This window comes from Carassius carassius, chromosome 7, assembly GCF_963082965.1.
Source record: "Carassius carassius chromosome 7, fCarCar2.1, whole genome shotgun sequence".
NCBI classification, from domain to species: Eukaryota; Metazoa; Chordata; class Actinopteri; order Cypriniformes; family Cyprinidae; genus Carassius; species Carassius carassius.
In genome coordinates this window covers 30,255,342-30,275,871 of record NC_081761.1, presented here as the reverse complement: position 1 = coordinate 30,275,871, position 20,530 = coordinate 30,255,342, and the positions used below count along the sequence as shown (strand labels likewise).

The 20,530-nt window shown below is 37.9% G+C and overlaps 1 protein-coding gene across 2 annotated transcripts in view; it reads right to left on the bottom strand.

The window, feature by feature from the left end:
* LOC132143892 (EVI5-like protein) overlaps positions 1–20,530 on the bottom strand; it is a 57,992-nt gene that overhangs the window by 19,302 nt on the left and 18,160 nt on the right. Inside the window, exons 2-16 of one of the 2 annotated variants that reach the window (XM_059554501.1) lie at positions 19,471–19,839; positions 16,107–16,296; positions 15,749–15,973; positions 15,474–15,548; positions 15,241–15,366; positions 14,835–14,978; positions 14,272–14,361; positions 12,480–12,577; positions 12,300–12,360; positions 11,801–11,854; positions 11,307–11,339; positions 10,581–10,721; positions 7,206–7,322; positions 6,841–6,981; positions 6,523–6,684 (exon numbers count right to left, since the gene is read on the bottom strand). In XM_059554501.1, coding sequence (XP_059410484.1) covers positions 6,523–6,684; positions 6,841–6,981; positions 7,206–7,322; positions 10,581–10,721; positions 11,307–11,339; positions 11,801–11,854; positions 12,300–12,360; positions 12,480–12,577; positions 14,272–14,361; positions 14,835–14,978; positions 15,241–15,366; positions 15,474–15,548; positions 15,749–15,973; positions 16,107–16,296; positions 19,471–19,712 — 1,899 coding nt within the window. In that variant the 5' untranslated portion in view covers positions 19,713–19,839. The remainder of the gene's footprint in view (positions 1–6,522; positions 6,685–6,840; positions 6,982–7,205; positions 7,323–10,580; positions 10,722–11,306; positions 11,340–11,800; positions 11,855–12,299; positions 12,361–12,479; positions 12,578–14,271; positions 14,362–14,834; positions 14,979–15,240; positions 15,367–15,473; positions 15,549–15,748; positions 15,974–16,106; positions 16,297–19,470; positions 19,840–20,530) is intronic. The other variant, XM_059554500.1, reaches the window with a different exon arrangement.

Genomic DNA, 20,530 nt, shown 5'->3' with positions numbered 1-20,530 from the left:
TGAACTTGCTTGAACTTGAACGCGGTTTTGATTTTTGTAAATTTGATGTTGTGGGTAATATGAGGTTGATTCCTAAATTTGATGAGAAAGCAATTATTTTTATTTTTCGAACGTGTTGCAGATGTGCGAAATTGGCCAGTCTTTACAGGTACAGCCCAAGAAGCGTATTCTTCTCTCAGTGTAGAGGATGCTGCCGATTATCAGGTGGATAAGGGGCTGTTCACATATCGTGTCTTTTGTGCAATCAAGTTCGTTATTTCAAACGTAGAAGCGTGGCAGATGTGCTTATAATGGAAGCAACGCGGTTGCTATTTCTGCGCCGCATCGAGGTAAAAACATTTCAACTTTTCAGAATGCTGCAAGTGCACCGCGGATCATGTCACAAGAACCAACCAATCAGCTTCATCTTTTCCTATAACAACCTTGAAAGCTCATCCAAGATGAAGGAACAGCTGATCAAAGCTGTACAGGGATAGCAAAAATGTAGGCACTGGAAGAAAAGTGAAAAACAAACGCACGTTGAGTTTGTTCACAATATCTCACTTGATTTTAATCGTTGGTGTGCAGCTTCTGGAGTAAAAACACTAGTCGATTTAAAAGAGATAATGGTGCTTGAACTCAGTTTCAGATCGTGTAACAACTTATATAAGTGAACATAAACCTGTCACTGCATATGAGGCGGTCGTTAAGGCCGACGAGTTCTTTTTTGATTCATAAGACCTCTTTTGGTTATAAAACTTATGTAGAAAATCTTCAAAAAGAACCCTGGCGTAAATCTGTTCAATAGAGCAAATACGTGTAATTATTGTCATGTGTTTGGTCATTGGAACAACAAATGTCAATTGTTAAGAACAAAAGGAGAGACTTCTAAAGTCTAAATTTGTTTTCCCTGTAAAACCTGTTGCTTTGGCCATAAATGCCCTGACGCTGCAGGATGGTCAGGAAAATTGCACGTCTGGTTTTTCAGTGTTTACTACTCATGTTACAGAAAGTACTGTCAGATTGGTTGATTCTACAAAGGATGTACCAGTTAAAATCCTCTGTGGTACAGGATCACCAGAGACCTTTCTTAGAGTCTGTTGCCTTTTTCCACTGAGTCCTACACTGGAAGTAATGTGCTGATTCGGGCATTGGTATTAATGTGATATCTGTTCTACTTAATAAACTTGTTTTGCAATCTGATTTGAGAAGTAGAAGTGGAAGTTGCTGTACACTCCTGTTTGCCTGTGGAAGGAGTACAGGTAATCTTGGGTAATGACTTGACTGGTGAACGAGTCTGGAAGGATGATTCACCACATTTGGTGGTTACTTCCTCTTTGATGGCTTCTAAACCAGATGGTGATGAAACCTTTGTCTGTTCTTTGAATGTGTTGCCGTCATGTGTGATGACCGGATCTATGAGTAAAACACACGCTGATGTTAAACCTCAATCTAAAGAAATGGTGAGTAAAACTAGAAGTCCCTTCCGTTTTTTCTGTGTCATGGGATGATTTGATAAAGGAACAAAAAGCTTACTCTAATTTTGTTAAGTTGTTTGATTGAATGGTCCCTTATGACACAATTTTCAATCTTTCCTCTTGGTATCACCTGGAGGAAGGGTTGTTGGTTCGAAAGTGGGTACCCGCATGGAGAGTTTGCAATTGGTGATCCCGTTGTACAGATGTTATAACACAGTCTCTCTGTCAACTTGTGTTACAGACCCCACATGATACATCTGGCCGTATGGGGGTGAAAAAGGCATACAAGTTACTCCTGAAACATTTCTTTTGGCCAAAATTGAAGCGTGATGTGTCTAAATATATTATATCTTGTCACACATGCCAACTTACTGGAAAACCAAATCAATATCTGAAACCCGCTCCTCTTTATCCAATAGGCTATATGCACACTCACTTCCGCATTCCAACAACTACAGTATGGCGTTTTTTACTCGGTCCCTTCAAGATGTTCCAAAGGTAACGGTCAACGACGTGAGTCGAATCATACAAAAGTTATGTCACACTTCGACAACCAAGAAAGAGAAGGGCTTCAAATTGTATGTGTCAAGCTACATCCACAATTTTGAAGGTAAGATCTGGACGTGTTCTGTGTTTAAATGCCCATAGCATGCCTGCTATCTTTACCGTGCTAGCGCAGCAGGTGCAGCGTAGGCTATGTTTACTATTATGTGTCAATCACAGCCAATTTTCCTAACGCCTTTGTCTAGGGCTGTCGCGGTTACGAAATTTCCCCTGCGGTTATTATGGGTGGCTCAAAAGCGCGATATGCGGTATTACCGCCGTCTCTTTTTTTTTACATACCTAATTTATCCTGATTTTGCTGCATACAAAGCTTTATCGTTGAGTTATGTAGCATATATTGTTGCTTTTTTAACTGACAGAGACATTTTTGTTTATTGTTAAATGCCAAACAGCAACAAGAACATGCGTTTTCCAATAAAAAAAATTTAAGAAATCAAAGAGTTCTAACACGTATTACACGTATTTGCGCGCGACTTTGGACAGCAGCGGAAATCTAGACTGATTATCGCGTCACCACTGGCCCACCAGGACAGTGGATTCACGTTGGAGTCGATGCACTCCTCAAGCAGATAGTGTGTGAGCTCGTTATCTGCTGACGCTCTCTTGGGTATGGGCACTGACGCAGAGGTTGTCCGTGACTTCAGCAGGTATGCCTGTTACTTTCACGGCTGTATTTTACAGATTTCGCAAAAGGCTTCAGCTACTCCTAACTGTCGGCCGGTCTCAGCTTTTCTTTTTGATGTTGCTCCGCGACCTGATGTTTGAGGGGGCAGCTGCGCTGGATGACAGGGGACACTCTAAAACGCTTAACATGGCTTAATGTACTAAGACAGTGATATTAACAAATCAAACTCACTAAAAATCATACTAATAAAGTATACTATCTATAAAAAAATCAGATGAGCCCTGAATATGAATGCAACTCGTTAAATAACACGTTAAGCCTTTTCCTCCCATAGAAAACCGTTATAAGAAAACGCTTAATGTATTAAGACAGTGATTTTTAAAAACCAAACTCACTAAACATTATACTAATAAAGTATACTATGTACAAAAAAAAAAAAACCCCCGTGTGAGTCCTGAATATGAATGCAAGTCGTCTAATAACACGTTAAGCCTTATAACGGTTTTCTGTGGGAGGAAAAGGCTTAACGTGTTATTAAACGCGTTGAATTCATATTCAGGGATCATCTGATTTTTTTGTAGATAGTATACTTTATTAGTATGATGTTTTGTGAGTTTTGGTCTGTTAATATCACTGTATTAGTACATTAAACCACGTTAAGCATTTTTCACGTTAAACGTTTTAGAATGTCCCGATGACCTCAAATTAGATGTATTGCAGTGTCACAGGAACCTTTTTGCAGCAAATTTTGCATATCGGCTCATCTATATTCGCTGGCTCGCCCTTTTCATTGGGTTGAAAGCCAAAATGTTCCCAAACTGGCGGCGTGACATTAGGTTTTGGGACGAGATCGAGCGCCTCCCATCGTTTCAGCCAGCCTATTCAAAACAAACGAAGCACCATAAAGCTACAACGGCTCGTGAGGAAATTACAGTCGGAACCATATTGTATCATTAATTTATTTAACATTAAACGCACAGTGACAAATTGAAAAAACAAGAAGGCCACAGCCTCATTAAAAAAAAAAAAAAAAAAACCTGAACACTGCGGTTGCCGCGGTTTCTGCGGTTGCTATCTTTCTTCTGCGGTTTGCTTGTCAATAGCGCGGTATTACAATATTGCGGTTGTCGCGACAGCCCTACCTTTGTCAATGTCAGTTTCAAACAAGGATTTAAGCACAGGAGAGGTAACAATTAGGGTTGAGTGTTACAGATCTAGGGATATCAGCTTTCTCGCCTGCATCGCCGTCATCCTCCGACATTGGAGGCGGACGCTCTCCTCTCCAACACCCCCGGTCGTGAAGTGGGAAGGGTGAAATTGTTCCACTCAAACAGTGCTGGGACAGCTCCCTTGTTTAATAGCCGCCTCCCCGTCTCTGATACGGGCTCACGAACATCCTCCTTGTTAAAATGCCGGCTACATACTCGGGTATGGGGAGTAACTGTGAATTTGTCCCTCCGGATAGCTAAAAGCCATTTTCGCCTGATTTCCGCGTCAGATGGAAATGTATGAAAACTAAGTAAACTGTTGTACTTGCTCGAAGCTTGACACAGAGACACACAGCAATGCTCGGCTGTACTGTAGATGGTTCGCTGAAATTTGAATGTTTTCTTACTAGTCATATTGTAGTTGCTGTTATATCGCTTTGTAAACAATCGCCTCAGCGCTATAGCGGAAATGGCTTAGCAGGCTGAGATTTTAGCGGAAGTACGTCATCACCTCTGTGTGCATATAGCCTATTCCAGCATTAGCAAACTGTTTGAGCATCTTATCGTGGACTTTATTGGGCTGTTGCCCCAGACAAAAGCAGATAATGAATATTTGCTTTTAATTATGTGCCAGGTAACTAGATATCCAGCAACAATACCCATTACATTCGGCAACAGCAAAGGTAGTTGTAAAAGTACTAACTGAATTAATTTCTGTTTGGAATATAAAAAAAAATCCATTCTGACCAGGGGAGTAATTTTGCTTCTAATTCATTTGATCATGTGTTGAAACAACTTCAAATTCAACACAACCTCTTGGGTGCTCAACATGCCCAGAGTCAGAAAGCATTGGAGAGGTTTCATCAAACACTAAAGTCTTTATTGTCTTATTGTTATAACATCATATTGTACTTGGATGGGGAAGGATTGGGAGGCTGGTTTACCTTGGTGACGGTGGCATGGGAAGCTGCACAAGAAAGTACCAGTTTCAGTCCAAATGACCTTGTTTTTGGGCATGATGTACGAGGTCTGCTATCTGTTTTGGTTGCTGACTGGAAAAAGTCAGATCCATCAAAAAATCTCCTGTCATGTGTTAGTTATTTCCGCGGTCACATTTTTGAGGCTTGTCAGTAGGCAAAATTATCTCTGGGGAAAAGCTAAGGATTGAATGAAATGACTTTTTGATTGGCATACAGAGTTAAGTTTTTTTGAACCAGGTGACAAGGTGCTTGTATTGTTGCCTGTGGTTGGATCAAAGTTTCAGGCCATGTTTGTGGGATCATATACTATTGCTCGCCAGATTTCTGACCTTAATTATTTGATTATTTTGATTTCCTTTCTCTTTGGAGTGTTACAAGCTGTTCGTGCATAGATAAGATCCCTAAAGTTGCAAAGACTAAAGTCTCAAACCCAAAGAGATATTCTTTATAAATGTTAAGACTCATCCATGCCCCACTAAAGCAGCTTGTTTAAACACGCCTCCACATGTCTACATCACTGTGTGGGGAGATTAACATGACACCGCCAAAATGTTCACGCAAAGAAAGAAGGCGTAACTTTGATTCTCGCTGTAGTATTGTTGCTGCCGCCGCCATGTCATGGAGATGCAGTGTGTTTCATTGTGAAAGCGAAACTACTTTGTTTAGTCTTCCAAAAGAGGAGACAACACTGTTCCAGAACAGTTCAACCCAAATATTCAGATGTGTGCAGCGCATTTTACATAGGACTGTTTCCTAAACCTGGAAGAGTAGCCTACAATGCTGTCATTTCTATAAAGTGGGGAAATTCCAACTTTGCAAGGACAGTCTGGCAATTCTGACTTACAGCCTGTAAGTACGTTTTCATATTTAAAAAATTTGCCACTGATGATTCAAACGCGAGTTCAGAGCAATGTAGAGTAGCGCTTGTTGTTTGTCATTTCTCCGATCACAAATGCAGACATGGATTTATGTTTAGGGAGAGCAATACGCAACGCAACACAACGCAATGCGTAAAAATACAGTATAAGTCAATATAATCCGTAATTATGTCCCCACTGGATTTATTGGTTTTGTCTCATTGTGCCAGGACACAGCATCAAAGTATGGTAAGAGCACACCTCACTTTTCAGAATGATGAGCTTTGTAAAAATCGGTGGGTTTCAGAAGGAGCAATTTCATAAAGGAGCAACAATAATGTACAGTATGTGGAAAATAATGCTTTTTTAACCTTTTTTAACTCATTTTTTAGAAATGCCATATTATCCCTTTAATACACCAGATTCGGAGGGAAAAGAGACGAGTCTGTTGCGTAAATTTGTTAAGTCTTTGTAATTTTGTTTCTTGTCTGTCTTTTCAACTTCCCATTTTTTCAATTGCAGGTGGATGGCAGTGATGTGGGTGTTGGGGCCATTTTGCTGCAAAAGTAAACAACACTAATTACGTTGATTATGTTCTGGGGTACACGGGGAGAAGAATTTTGGAAAATTATATATATATAAAAAATACACACAAAAAAAAAAAAAAATATATATATATATATATATATATATATAAATATATTTTCATTATATATATTTCATTTTCATTTTTTCAGCTAGTTAGCAAGTCAACATTTCTAAATTTGGTTTAAACTGAAATATATAACCAACACTAAAATTAATAAATAAAAAGGACACTGTAGTTCTAACCTGGCTTTCAAGCAGCAGGTTCTTAAGTTTGACCTCTTTGAGTTCAGCTTGACCCTGAGCCTCTCGCAGTCTCAGACTCATCAGTTTGTCCTGTAGCTCATTCATCGCATTCTTTTTGGGAGATTCTTTCCAGTGGCCTCCTCCTCCACGAGACGTATGATGCTGTGACACAAAATAAGATTTTCAACTAATTTGATTTGTGAACAAGTAGAGGGTCCAACAAAGCATCTTGCTGCAGAAAGGAATTTTATCGATCCATACTTTTTTTATGAATGCCAAAACAATAGATTTACGTAGGTTTGTATAGAGCCTCTGCACCTGCCAGCAGTGGTTGAGATCAGTAACGGCCTCTTGCATCTCTCTGAAGGAGCGCAGAGTCTCCTGCTCTCTCAGTTTCACCAGCTTCAGCTCCTCCTGCAGCTGAGCTACATTGATTTCATCCGGCAGAGAGCTGTTCCTCTGTAACACACAAATAATATTGCATTAAGCACTACACTTCAGGATCATATGGTAAACGCTTTGATAGAAAATAGTTTTCTATAATTAAAAATAAACTGTTTTATTTATCATTTGTATGTGCCCAAGCTGTATCATCACGCTGATCTAATTATCACCACTGGGGCAAAATTTCATGTCATACTTCAACATTTCTATTGAAGAGTCAAAGACACACATGCACACACCTTTTCGAGATCAAGCACTTTGTCCTGCATTTCTTTCAGAGCACCGAGTAGTTCTGCCTCCTGTAGACGAGACTGTTCCAACTGAGTCTGCAGGCCACTCACAAACTCTTCTGTATACTGCAGAGAGACAAAATGGATAGAAACACCAGTGACTGCAGAGTAGGCTATAATGGCTACCATTACATCACATTCACTTATGTCTAAACATAGTGTAACAGATATACAGTATAAGGATTAAGCACAAAAACACTGGTTTCCATGTTGTTTATGTGGACATTCCATTGGCCTAATAGTTTTTATATTGTACAAACTGTAATTTTCAAGCCCTAACCCTACCTTTCTCACAAAACTTCCTGCTATTTTAGATTTTTTAAAAGCTTCATTTTATATTATTTACTGTATAAGCTTGTTTCCTAATGGGGACCAACAAAATACCCAGAAAACAGATCAACCTCTTTGGAGAAATCTTGAAAAACAAACAATTGTTGTGATCTATTCTATATTTTGTGCTAATGTTGCTTGGTTACCATTACGAGTCTATACTTAGACTGATGAACTACATTACTTGGTGAAATAAATTCTTATGATTGTTGGAGTAAAAAATGCATTTGTTATTGAACATTGGTGTTACATTATTAATATCACTGTTTGTCACCATTCTGTTAAAAGGTATAAGCCAGCCAAGGTGTAAGTGTCTAAAAACAGCCCTTAATATTACTGTAACACAGTAGGCTTCTAGACCCTTACGTCCAAAAATAACAATTTCAGCCTCTTTTGCATTTCCAAAGAATTTTAAGATTATGTATGAAAAACAACAGTCATTCTGTAAGTGTCTACTCATAGCAACAGATGTGCATTTGGAAATTTATTTAGTTAATTTTAGCATTATCTATTACTGAAGCAGCAGTGTTGATGTGACTGTGCTTCTGCTGTGTTCTGTGTGCATATACTGTGGCCTACCAGAGGGGGCTGTGGCCTGCCCTGGAGACTTGTGTGAACACTAGTTCCCACGGACTTTTACTTCTGTTTTTCTTACCTCCCTCCATGCTTTCCAGTCACTTCATCATACCCGTATTACTCAGATGTTTCAATCACAGAGACTCTCACTCATTCTACCTCTTTGTACTTGAAAAGTCTTAACAAAAGGACTGAACTTTTAGTGGAAATGAAGCTTTCACCAGAGAAAACATGCACTGCCAGAGATCCAGACTGCTTATGACATTTCACTAAATGCTAAAAATTCTAAATTTAAATTAAATTGTGTAGGTCAGTATGAATATATATAAATGTATGTGTGTTTGTGTGTGGGGGTGTGTTAAAAGATGATGTGAAATGTAGACCACAAATAACATTTCATATCAACCACAGTGAGCCCCTTTGCTCCGGTTAATGAAACCAGATTCATCAGATTTAGGTCGAATAAGCAGCATACACTCACCCTTATATATACTAAATCCCTGTCGGATCTAACCTGCCCTTATGAAACAAAAATATATTGCAGTATACTGTATTGGAAAATATCATGTAATATATTAGGCATATATTCTTATATATATTTATTTTTTCCAATATATTGCAATATATTGAAAGCGGCAATCATTTGTATATTTTGCAATATATTATGTAATATATGTATCATCAATATATTATTAAATGTATTCAAATATATAATATATTAGAAAATAAAAAGGGAAAATAATATATTACAATATATCACAATATATTTTAAGAAATATATTGGTAAATATATTTTCCTTTCGTAAGGGTGGAGACTGAGAGTGTTTTTATTTTTATTATACAAGAATAAATGTAGAACCCTTTAAAACTGTTTAATAACAGGTATAAAAGAAGTGATGTGTGAATATTTCAATGACGAGCGCATGCAGATTTTTTCCAGATTTTTGTGAAAGCGAACTGAATGCTTCATTTTTGCATCTGAAGCGTGTGCGCTTTTGAGTGTGTGCACACAGAAAAACACACAAGTACCAAACTCTCTTGCCTCTTCTTACACTTAAATAGTTGAAAATGAATTAAACTAAAATTAATGTTTAAATTGGCAAGACTTAAAAACGCATCAGTTCACGATGGTTAAACTAATTTATGAATCACATGCATGCTGAACTGCGGGCCTGGTCAGTACAGATCACAGATCAACTACGAGCCGTTGAACCCCTAGCTACATTAACACAAATATGGAATATAGGAAAAAACAGCTTACAAAAAGGTTAGCTGTTAGCTGCACATGGTACACTAGTTCTGTTGACATCAGCATGGCTATTGGACGGTGGTCAATTTTAAGTGTAACACAGGAAACTGCATATGACCAGAGAGTGTTGCTCTTCACAGCTCACACTCAACATGACACACACCACACCCTGACATCTTCTCACACATGCCATTGACACCTAAAAAAAAAAAAAAAAAAAAAAAACCCAAAATATCCCATTTGCAAGATATTGAGGCTTTGACATCCATTCTTTAAACTCGTAACTTGTAGGATGATGAAAGAATTTAAATTATTATGATGGGTTCAAACAGTCAACTTGGTACTAACAGTCATTTTCATAAATCTTACCATAAAATAATCACTGACCTGTCAGTGACCCAGTTTAGGGTAATTCTGCCGTGTGAAAGAAGATCATTTGACTAAGAACAGCCTGCAGCCATGTGTACAGCAAATATAAAGATGGTTAAAAAAAAAAAAAAACCGTTTATATGACATGTGACTTTGCACAGTTTTCTGGTAAACTGCATGATCTCACATTGCAACTTCATTAGAGGGATTTTTTTCCTCATAATCAACTGCTGTATTACTTTTCACTTAAATAATAATTTAATAGGAGGTATCCTCAAAACGATTAAGTCAAGCTATAGTTGATTTTCAGCTAAAAATAAAAGTTTTTGTCATTTTTGGACAACGGATGTGATTGCTGTGTCTGTTTCACACTGCACACATAAGCAGTGATAAAGTATTACCGGAAGAACAGGCCAACTTTGCAGTGCTTTCACGCTGACAGTTTTTCAGAGCTTACTGGGTTACTACCTTGATTATTTCACAGCTGTAACAGCCATAAATTCTTAAATGTTAAATGTGAAATAAGGTAAACTGCCTAAATCATCTATATTCAATCAGACCTGTGTGTCTGCTGGGCTTTGTGCCACATGTTCAAGATGTAGTGGCAGATGTCTTTTTCAAACGATGGGTGAGCAGTTCACTCCAGTCATTTAATGTAATTCCATAAAAGGCTATATTTAAAAAGACTTCACGAAAATGTTTGTGTGGCATTTTAGCTATATTTTCTGCTGAGGTCAGCTGAGTGCAGCAAAAATAGTCTCAGCACTGAAACCAGCTTGTAGCTATGCATCTGCTGTTACCTTGTGTTGCTGAAGTTCACGTATGGTGTCCTGCGCCTTCTCCAGACTCTCACTGGCTGAGTAACACTGCTGCCGAACCACAGCCAGTTCACGCTTAATAACATAGTTCTCCTCTGCCTCCTGGGCTCGTGTAACCTGACCCTGAGTCAAGAGAAATAGTGTAAGTTTCATCTTGGGAGGTTTGTCTTTTCACTCACTGTTAAGGGGAGATAAGTATGACATTCCAATCAAAGTGATGAGACGGGCTACATGCAATGATAAATCTGCTTCTTTAAACCAAAGAAGAAATCTGATCAATTCAAGAATCAAATGAATCCCACTGAAGTTTGGAATTTGATGAATTACATGATAAAATCTGAAAATGCCAACGGACCTAATACGGAACCCTGATGCACACCTATGTTTCCGCATCCCACATGCAAGGCTAAACTGCCAGTAGAGAGTGTCAGGGTTAACTTTCATTTGGAGTACCTCATAGCCATTGTTACAGCGATACAGACAAGTGAGCTGTCAAGGCATGATGAGAGACACAGAAAAACAAATAACCACTTTTCATGCAGCAGGCCCATTCTCAGAATTTTGTGGAGGAGGCAGTGCAGGGGCAGGAAAAAAGAGTGGATTATAGGAGGAATCGTGGAAGGTCGAAGAGAGGAAGAATATGATTGAGTAATGGGAAGAGGAAAGGCAGGAAGGGATAAGTGAGCAGATGGCTTGACAGTACTGTACCTGAATCAACCTGTCTGCTAATGCAGCACTCTCCTACAACACCGTAAGAAAAGGAAGAAAAGGGAAAGAAAGGGACAGAGAGAAGAAAGAAAGGTATGAAACAATGGATGAGCAAAAAGGTGTGGAAAACCACAGGCACACGTGAAGAGAAGTAAAAGGAAACATATTTAAAAGTTTAGTAGGAAAAAAATCAAGGTGGTGAAGGATTGTAAAAGTATAAAACATATAAAAGTAAGGAATGAGAGTGTGTTTGTGGTGAAAATTGTGGGGAAGTAATTACAACAGAGGAAGGCAGATAAAAACAAAACAGATGAGACTACAAAAAAAATTACCATTAGGAAGGAGGCAGTACAGCTGAGCCTCTGAAAATCTACATGCTCAAAAATTTTACATGACTCACATAATAAAGATATTTACAATGTTTACTCAAACACAAACTAATCAAGGTTTTCTATTTTAAGTTCATGCATATTGGTTTGAAGAAACCATCTCACTTTTTCCAGTGTCTCAATCCTCTGCTTCAGTAGTCTATTTTCTGTACGTAGTCTCTGTTCAAATGAAAGGGCAAGAAATATTTTACATGTATTTTTTTATTTAAAAAGCAAATGATTGAAAACATAAAAGAAACTGAATATAAAGAAAATTATGTTTTTCATCAAATTGTTATATTATTTTATTTGAGCTTTATTTTAATTACCAAAAATGTTAAAATGTCAAAAACTTTAATATCTATAATAAATGATGGAGAAAGACACATTTTTATGGAATATTTATTTATAAATCAATCCCAAGTAGGGCATTTAATGACAGCAAAGGTACATACATATTTTTTATAGTAAAATTGAATCCTTAATGAAGCTCAAGAGAAATATAATTGTATAAAGCCATACGTACAAACAAAATTTACATTTTAGTCACCAAACTAGCTGAACCAAGGTTTTGAGCAATATATGCGCCATTATATCTAAACACACATATACAGACCATACAGACCTTAATTTCAATCTGTTCCTCCATCTCTTTGTTCTTAATAGTGGTATATTCCTTTTCTAACCTGTGGACGAAAAGACATCAACTGAATTTGCAGAAGCACTAAACTTTATTTTATTTATTGTGAATCTCCCTTTCTTCTTTACTCTCAGATCGCTCAATTCAATTTTCAAGATCACTCACTTTTTCATTCTTTTGGGATTGTATTTGACTTGATAAGCCCGTAGGATCAGCTTATCTGGGCAGCTATCAAACTGATGCGGAATCACCTTCTGAAAGTGCTATGATGAGATTGTTAAACAAACGTCAGGTGTTGCTGTTGTGTTTAAGTTTGTGCATGTACAACCCGAATTCCGGAAAAGTTAAATTTTAATAAAATGAAAACTAAAGGAATTTTAAATCACATGAGCCAATATTTTATTCACAATAGAACATAGATAACATAGCAAATGTTTAAACTGAGAAATTTTACACTTTTATCCACTTAATTAGCTCATTTAAAATTTAATGCCTGCTACAGGTCTCAAAAAAGTTGGCACGGGGGCAACAAATGGCTAAAAAAGCAAGCAGTTTTGAAAAGATTCAGCTGGGAGAACATCTAGTGATTAATTAAGTTAATTGATATCAGGTCTGTAACATGATTAGCTATAAAAGCTTTGTCTTAGAGAAGCAGAGTCTCTCAGAAGTAAAGATGGGCAGAGGCTCTCCAATCTGTGAAAGACTGCGTAAAAAAATTGTGGAAAACTTTAAAAACAATGTTCCTCAACGTCAAATTGCAAAGGCTTTGCAAATCTCATCATCTACAGTGCATAAAATCATCAAAAGATTCAGAGAAACTGGAGAAATCTCTGTGCGTAAGGGACAAGGCCGGAGACCTTTATTGGATGCCCGTGGTCTTCGGGCTCTCAGACGACACTGCATCACTCATCGGCATGATTGTGTCAATGACATTACTAAATGGGCACAGGAATACTTTCAGAAACCACTGTCGGTAAACACAATCCGCCGTGCCTTCAGCAGACGCCAACTTAAGCTCTTTCATGCAAAAAGGAAGCCATATGTGAACATGGTCCAGAAGCGCCGTCGTGTCCTGTGGGCCAAGGCTCATTTAAAATGGACTATTTCAAAGTGGAATAGTGTTTTATGGTCAGACGAGTCCAAATTTGACATTCTTGTTGGAAATCACGGACGCCGTGTCCTCCGGGCTAAAGAGGAGGGAGACCTTCCAGCATGTTATCAGCATTCAGTTCAAAAGCCAGCATCTCTGATGGTATGGGGGTGCATAAGTGCATACGGTATGGGCAGCTTGCATGTTTTGGAAGGCTCTGTGAATGCTGAAAGGTATACAAAGGTTTTAGAGCAACATATGCTTCCCTCCAAACAACGTCTATTTCAGGGAAGGCCTTGTTTATTTCAGCAGGACAATGCAAAACCACATACTGCAGCTATAACAACAGCATGGCTTCGTCGTAGAAGAGTCCGGGTGCTAACCTGGCCTGCCTTCAGTCCAGATCTTTCACCTATAGAGAACATTTGGCGCATCATTAAACGAAAAATACGTCAAAGACGACCACGAACTCTTCAGCAGCTGGAAATCTATATAAGGCAAGAATGGGACCAAATTCCAACAGCAAAACTCCAGCAACTCATAGCCTCAATGCCCAGACGTCTTCAAACTGTTTTGAAAAGAAAAGGAGATGCTACACCATGGTAAACATGCCCCGTCCCAACTATTTTGAGACCTGTAGCAGAAATCAAAATTGAAATGAGCTCATTTTGTGCATAAAATTGTAAACTTTCTCAGTTTAAAAGTTTGCTATGTTATCTATGTTCTATTGTGAATAAAATATTGGCTCATGTGATTTGAAAGTCTTTTAGTTTTCATTTTATTAAAATTTAAAAAACGCCCCAGCTTTTCCGGAATTCGGGTTGTATAACATATTGATGTACATAGCAGAGATGATTTTCCTCTAACCTGTGACATTCCCTCCATGTCTAGTTGTATGAGGTCTGTCTGGTTGTACTGCAATATCGCAATTCCAACTCGGAATATGATCTCCAGACCCTGAGAACACAACACATAGGATTCATACAGTCATACACTAACAACTACAACAAATGCTCACACCCTAGTATATTCATTTCTCTAATAAGTTCTTACAACCTCTAGATGCATTCACACCTTTGAAAAAAAAAACTGAAAACCTGCATGCAACACATACAGTACACACAAATTCTGCACTTGATAGTCTTTATATATTATGGTGGGGACTTTCCATTGACTTTACTCTTGCCATAATATTGACTTTACCCTTTCACTTTAGCCTCACACAAACCTTTAAATTTTACATTTGCATATTAGTACACCAAAATGTGTTCTTCACACATTCAGGTTGATTAGGTCATAGTGCAACTATAAAAACTACCATTTGTCCTGTAGAGTTTTTCAGATGTTGCTAACTTCCGGGAACATTTGGTCCAAAGTATGCAGTCAAGTCAGCAACATGCAAATACACACCAACTCTCTTGCGTCCATACCTCATACATAAAGATGTCAAAGATACGTGTAGCTATTGGGAGGGGCAGGAAGGTGAGGAAGAGTGTAAGAAACCAGGACGAGGCATACATAGACGTATGGAAACTCTGAGAGCGGAAATGAATGTTCAGCTCCGGCAAATGCTCCTGATCACAGAGATAAAAACATGATAACAGTAAAACAACAACAACAACAAAACTATACCGTGAAAGACATTCGTTAATATGCTTTTGAGAAGAAGCAAATGGATTGCCTGTTGACTGTGTCTAAGAACTATAAATCTGTTGCCTCCTTGTGGACAAACATGGCACTACTCCTGGCATCTTGGCATGCAGTATGAAATATATATAAGGAAATTTATTAGTCTAACTTTTATTAGCCTGGATTCTACAAAGAACTCCTCCTTACCTGTAGCAAGTGTTCAAACTGGTAGATGCACAGACCCAGCTCAGCCATGCTGGGTTTAAACAACTCTCTAAGCCTGTACTCCTGCATTAGTCTGACAAACACACAGAAGGCCTCCTCCTCCGGCATCTACAAACACGCAATGAATGGTGAATTTGGTGTATGCAAAGTTCGGCTCACATACATTTCTTTATCTTACTTTAGTTCATTATGATAAGCAAAATGCAGAAGCAAACCTGCATAAGTAGCAATCCTACGATGAAGGCACTACCCTGACAATAACCAACCTCACGATCCACAAGAGAATATGCCTGTGTGAGATCAAGAAACATCTATTAAAATTCCAGTATATATATATATATATGAACTCTTTATTTATAGATAAGTGTGAAACTTACTTTTTGTAAATTGTTCAATTTTTGTTCAATAAACCACTATTCACACTTTCTTTAATTTGCTCTACCGTGTCTCCACTTTATCTCTGATCTTTCTTTCAGCACCCATTTCTCACCTTCATGACATTAAACAGAACTTCCTGTCCCAGACTGTCCTGGCCTTTAAAGAAGTCGTGCTCTGGATACGTGCGGGCAATATCTCTGCGTATGAGTTTTTCACAGGGTGAGGACATCTTTAAGAGTTCAGAGTACTGATTCTTTACTGGCATGTCAGTGGCATTACATAATAACTGCCAAACGATTGCTCGGAAATGATGAGGAATGCCTTTCCTTATTAGCTCCTGCAGATAGAGAGAGGGTAAGGTAGAAAATAAGAGATGAATGTACAAGTTTCAGATCCTTTTGCCTAGCGTCTATGATGTGGGTTAACACATTGTCATTCAGATTCTGAATGAAAAAGAACCAATCAATCACCTTCAGAAGTTTGTCTTTCTTTCGTCTCCACTCGTCCCACTCATTGACGATCCGTCCCCACAGGATCCAAGTGTCTTCCTCCAGATGGGACAGGTTTGAAGATGCAGATGAGCTTGACACCAGAGAGGAGCCACTATTCCTCCGAGATCCACTCATCGAGCGCATGGATTTGGAATCTGCTTCTAGCAACCTGAACGCAGCACAACACACCGGGATCAGGCTTCACAAACGCTAGTGCAGCCTAGTGGTTGAAGATCTGGGCTGCTACCCAAAAGGAAGTGGGTTCAAATTCTGTAAGGGAGGCTAAACCTATACTATTGTTCAGAGGTTCAGGGTTTGTAAGATAGTTTTCCAAGACACATTCAATTCAGCAAGGGCACATTAAATCAATAAAGTAAAAGTGACATACATAAAAAAGCTGTACCTTTAAATGTTCTATTAATTAATAGTCATATTATAATGATTTCTGAAGGATCGTTTGACACTGAAGTAGTAATGGTTGCTGAAAATTCAGCTTTGCCATCACAGGAATAAAGAATAAAAAAACAAAACAAATAAAAATAAAAATTAAAAAATTTAATTGCAATGATATTTCATAATATTACTGTTTGTGCAGTTTTTCAAATAAATATACTTAATAAGACTTAAAAATCTTTAAAAATCATAATGACCCAATCTTTTGAACACACCAATGCACCACCGACAGCAGTCAGTCGCTGCCCATTATAGAGCGTTAAAACAATTACTGTTTTGACAGTTTAAATACTGTAATAAAAGGGGAGACTGCATCGCAAAAGTAACAAATCACTTATTTTTTTGAGTTTATTGCGATTTATTGAATGGGATGTGCGCTACAAGTAATGTTCAGTGAAGTTTTGTTCACACTAGGGCTGGGCGATATGGAGCAAAAAATATATCTCTATATATTTTGCTACATCTCGATATACGATATATATATCTAGATATCTTTACAGGAAAAATAACCCCCCAAAAACTACTGCAAAAACAAATATGCCAAATATTACATGTTTAGGGGCCCTATGAAATGTTTTATTTTTTTCTTCACCATATGTTTTATTGTTACCTAATTCTGTGTTTTAGCATGTGTAATTATTTAAATGCATAAAAACAACTTAATTTGTAAAAAAAAAATCTTAAAATAGCCTTATGTGAAATGTTTTTTCCCCTCTGAAATTCTGTGTATTTACATTTTTTTCTGGTTATCAAATGAAGGCATAAAACATTCATTTAATTTATCTTTTAATTATTGAAAATTAAGCAAACTTTATTTTTTGGTAAACAAAGGGGATTTACTATTAAAGGTCCCGTTTTTCGTGCTTTTTTGAAGCTTTGATTGTGTTTACAGTGTGCAATATATCGTGTTCATATTTTGCAGGTAAAAAAACAAAGTATTTAGTAGTAGGCTATGTACATTCTGCTGAACAATAGTAATAGATTTCTGGCAAATACTTTTATTTTGACGGGTTTCCCTTTACAGTTCTGTGTATGTGATACTACAGTCTATAAAGTGATGTGACGCTAGTTTTACTCAAATCAAACGGTCAGATGCTCATGAAGTGACTCTCAGAGCAGTTCTGGAGATGTTGTTCATGTGTTCACATCCTCATTTAGTGAGGCGACAGACGCTGAAGTGATCGCGAGCGTCAAGGAGGTGGGGGTGAGCACAGCACAGAGAAGACAAACAAGCAAAGTGGCAAAATCAGAATTAAATATAAACAATATATTGATAACTACGATATGTCAAAATCTATATCGTGTCTAAAAAATATCTCGATATATTTTAAATATCGATATATCGGCCACCCCTAGTTCACACCTCAACTGAAAACAGCCTAGACTAAAAGAACATTCTTGGGATTTAAGCATCGATATTGGTTCATCAAAATGAGAACCGATTAAATTCGAGAAACAATATTTTTAACCCTTGTTGCTAGGTGGTTGGAATATCAAAAGAGCCCACCGCAGAGCCTCCATTATATTCTGGCACCTAGATATGTCTTGGGTCCCTCCTTCAAATGTAGGAGCATGCTCACATTAGCGTGATTTCGGTCAAATTTCGCTACACAAACAGTCTCTTTTCCACTGTCAATGGTGTAGTGATGTATAAAGCACAGCTCACACAGAAACCAAGCAGCATTCTGTTGTTAAAAACAGCGAATTCATGTGAAAAACGTGTGCAAAATTTCCAATCACATTGATTGCTATTGAAATGACTGGATTCTGCTTGCAAAATGTCATCATGCAGCTGTAAATGTGACTTTTAGTGCATGAGATATTTTTGTCTGTTTTATCATCTAGAAGGCAAACATAAATGAAAAAGTCTGATCACTCCTAAAGTATGTCAAATGTCCAAAGCACTGTTCGGGACACAAAGTCTAAGTATGAGTAATAGTAAGTGATGGTTGCCTTAGCAAAGACCACTAAGCACAACACAAATGCTTCTTTATACACATCTGTTGACTCCACCACCGCTTTGATTCAAAATACTGTATTTCAGCTAGACTACATCGGCTGAATCATAGCATGTTAATGCCTTGTGAAACCTATAGAAATCCTGGCGATCTCTCGGACACAAGCACATAGGATGTTTAAACAAATTTCTTCGACTGCAGCTTAAATGGCCAATTGAAGTTCTACATTCAGCATGGTAACTGTTGCTATTGTAGTTGCCAGGTTACCTCCACAACTGATTAATAGTGAAAGCTTGTTACATATCAGCTGTTACAGGAAGAGAAGCTTCACTGCTATGAGTTTGCTACTCACAGGTCAAATGATAAACCACACACATAGCTTTCTGTCTCAAGCATGCATGGTTTTTTATGAGGTGTTGCTACCTTCAGGGATGTCAAGTATCAAAGCGCAACACACTGTGCGTGTCTGCATGACATTTGCTCGCCCTGATGCCATTTCAAATGCTCACTGTTTCGAAACCATTTTTTTTAATGCAAAATGTGATTTATAAAATATTTCCTGGCTGCTGCTTTTTAATATATTCAAAGTGACTGGGAACTGGGCCTATCAATCCCTGAAATTACAAAAAGGTACCATACGTGCATCAAGAAAAATCTATACAAATGATATCCTTTTGAAGTCATAGCTTTGTGTGAGTAACTTAAAAAAAAAAAAGCAAAAGAAAAAAATGAGGTTGTCATTCTTCCTTTTCTGCGAGCTGTTAACCACTGAGACCAGATCACTGAATTTTAATCAGATAAATCAGATTTGTGAACAAACCATTAAGATTAAGGAATGTTAAGAATGTATTTTTAAGAATAAAGGCAACCAAGTCATTAACTTCCAAAAAATATTTGCAAACTGTTTTGTATGTACGTTGCTCTTGTGTTACCTGTTCTGTTCCTCCAGTTTAGCCAGGAGCTCGAGCTCATCTGGACTGAGGTTCTCGGAGTCAGCCGGGGAGGCTGCTGGGGCAGAGAGCGCAGCATCATGGGAACTGGAGTCTGGACTAAGCACTGGGCTGCCGGCTAAAGGAGGGTCAGTTTCCAGTCCGGGAGGCGAGCTGAGGTCCTCCAGCTGAACAGAACCCGCCATCCCTCCCTCTCTCTCTGGGCTGCTGCTAGGGCTTGACATGACGGAGGAACCCAGGACAGGAAAAATCAAGCAGTGACGTGGAGACTTGGAAGGATACTACAGGGTTCTTGGCACCGTGGATGTAAACAGGCCTCCTTGAAGATGTGTATTTTAGGACTGGGTTAATCTGTGGAAAAGAGGCAAGTGAGATTATGTATTGAAGAGTTGCATAATTAACAGGAATTTATGTGTGATTAACGAATTAATTCAGTGTTTATGATGAGAGTGCACTAATATAGTCTAGATTTAAAACTCTAACCAATCATTTCTTCTGCTTTAATATATATATATATATATATATATATATATATATATATATATATATATATATATATATATATATACACATGCCTCAAATTTGGCTTTGGCAACTAGCGTCGATTTGTCTAGACTGTTTAAAGATCTGTACAAAAGTTGTGTAGTGTATTCCAGTCTTACATCTATTCCACCTCATATTTAAATGGGGGATGACGTGCAAAGCAAACCTGTGAAGCTGTTTGAATACAACCAAGAAGAAAAATGACTGTACAGCATTTGTGATCTGCGTAAGCGTTTTGCACTGCATAACAACAACAAGCTATTTGTGCATCCTACAACAAACCACAGACACAAATGGAGCAGCTAAGCCACAACCTAAGTCATTAAAGAGAGAGAGAGGGAATGCACATTATATTTAGAGTACAGAGTAATGGGCGGATGACTGAGAAATAACAAGCACACATTACTAAATTACTAAAGACAGACAAATATGGTGTGTTTTTCTCAAAGGAACATTAAAATTTAGAGCTTGGTAAGCCCTGTTTGAGTTTGGAATAGAA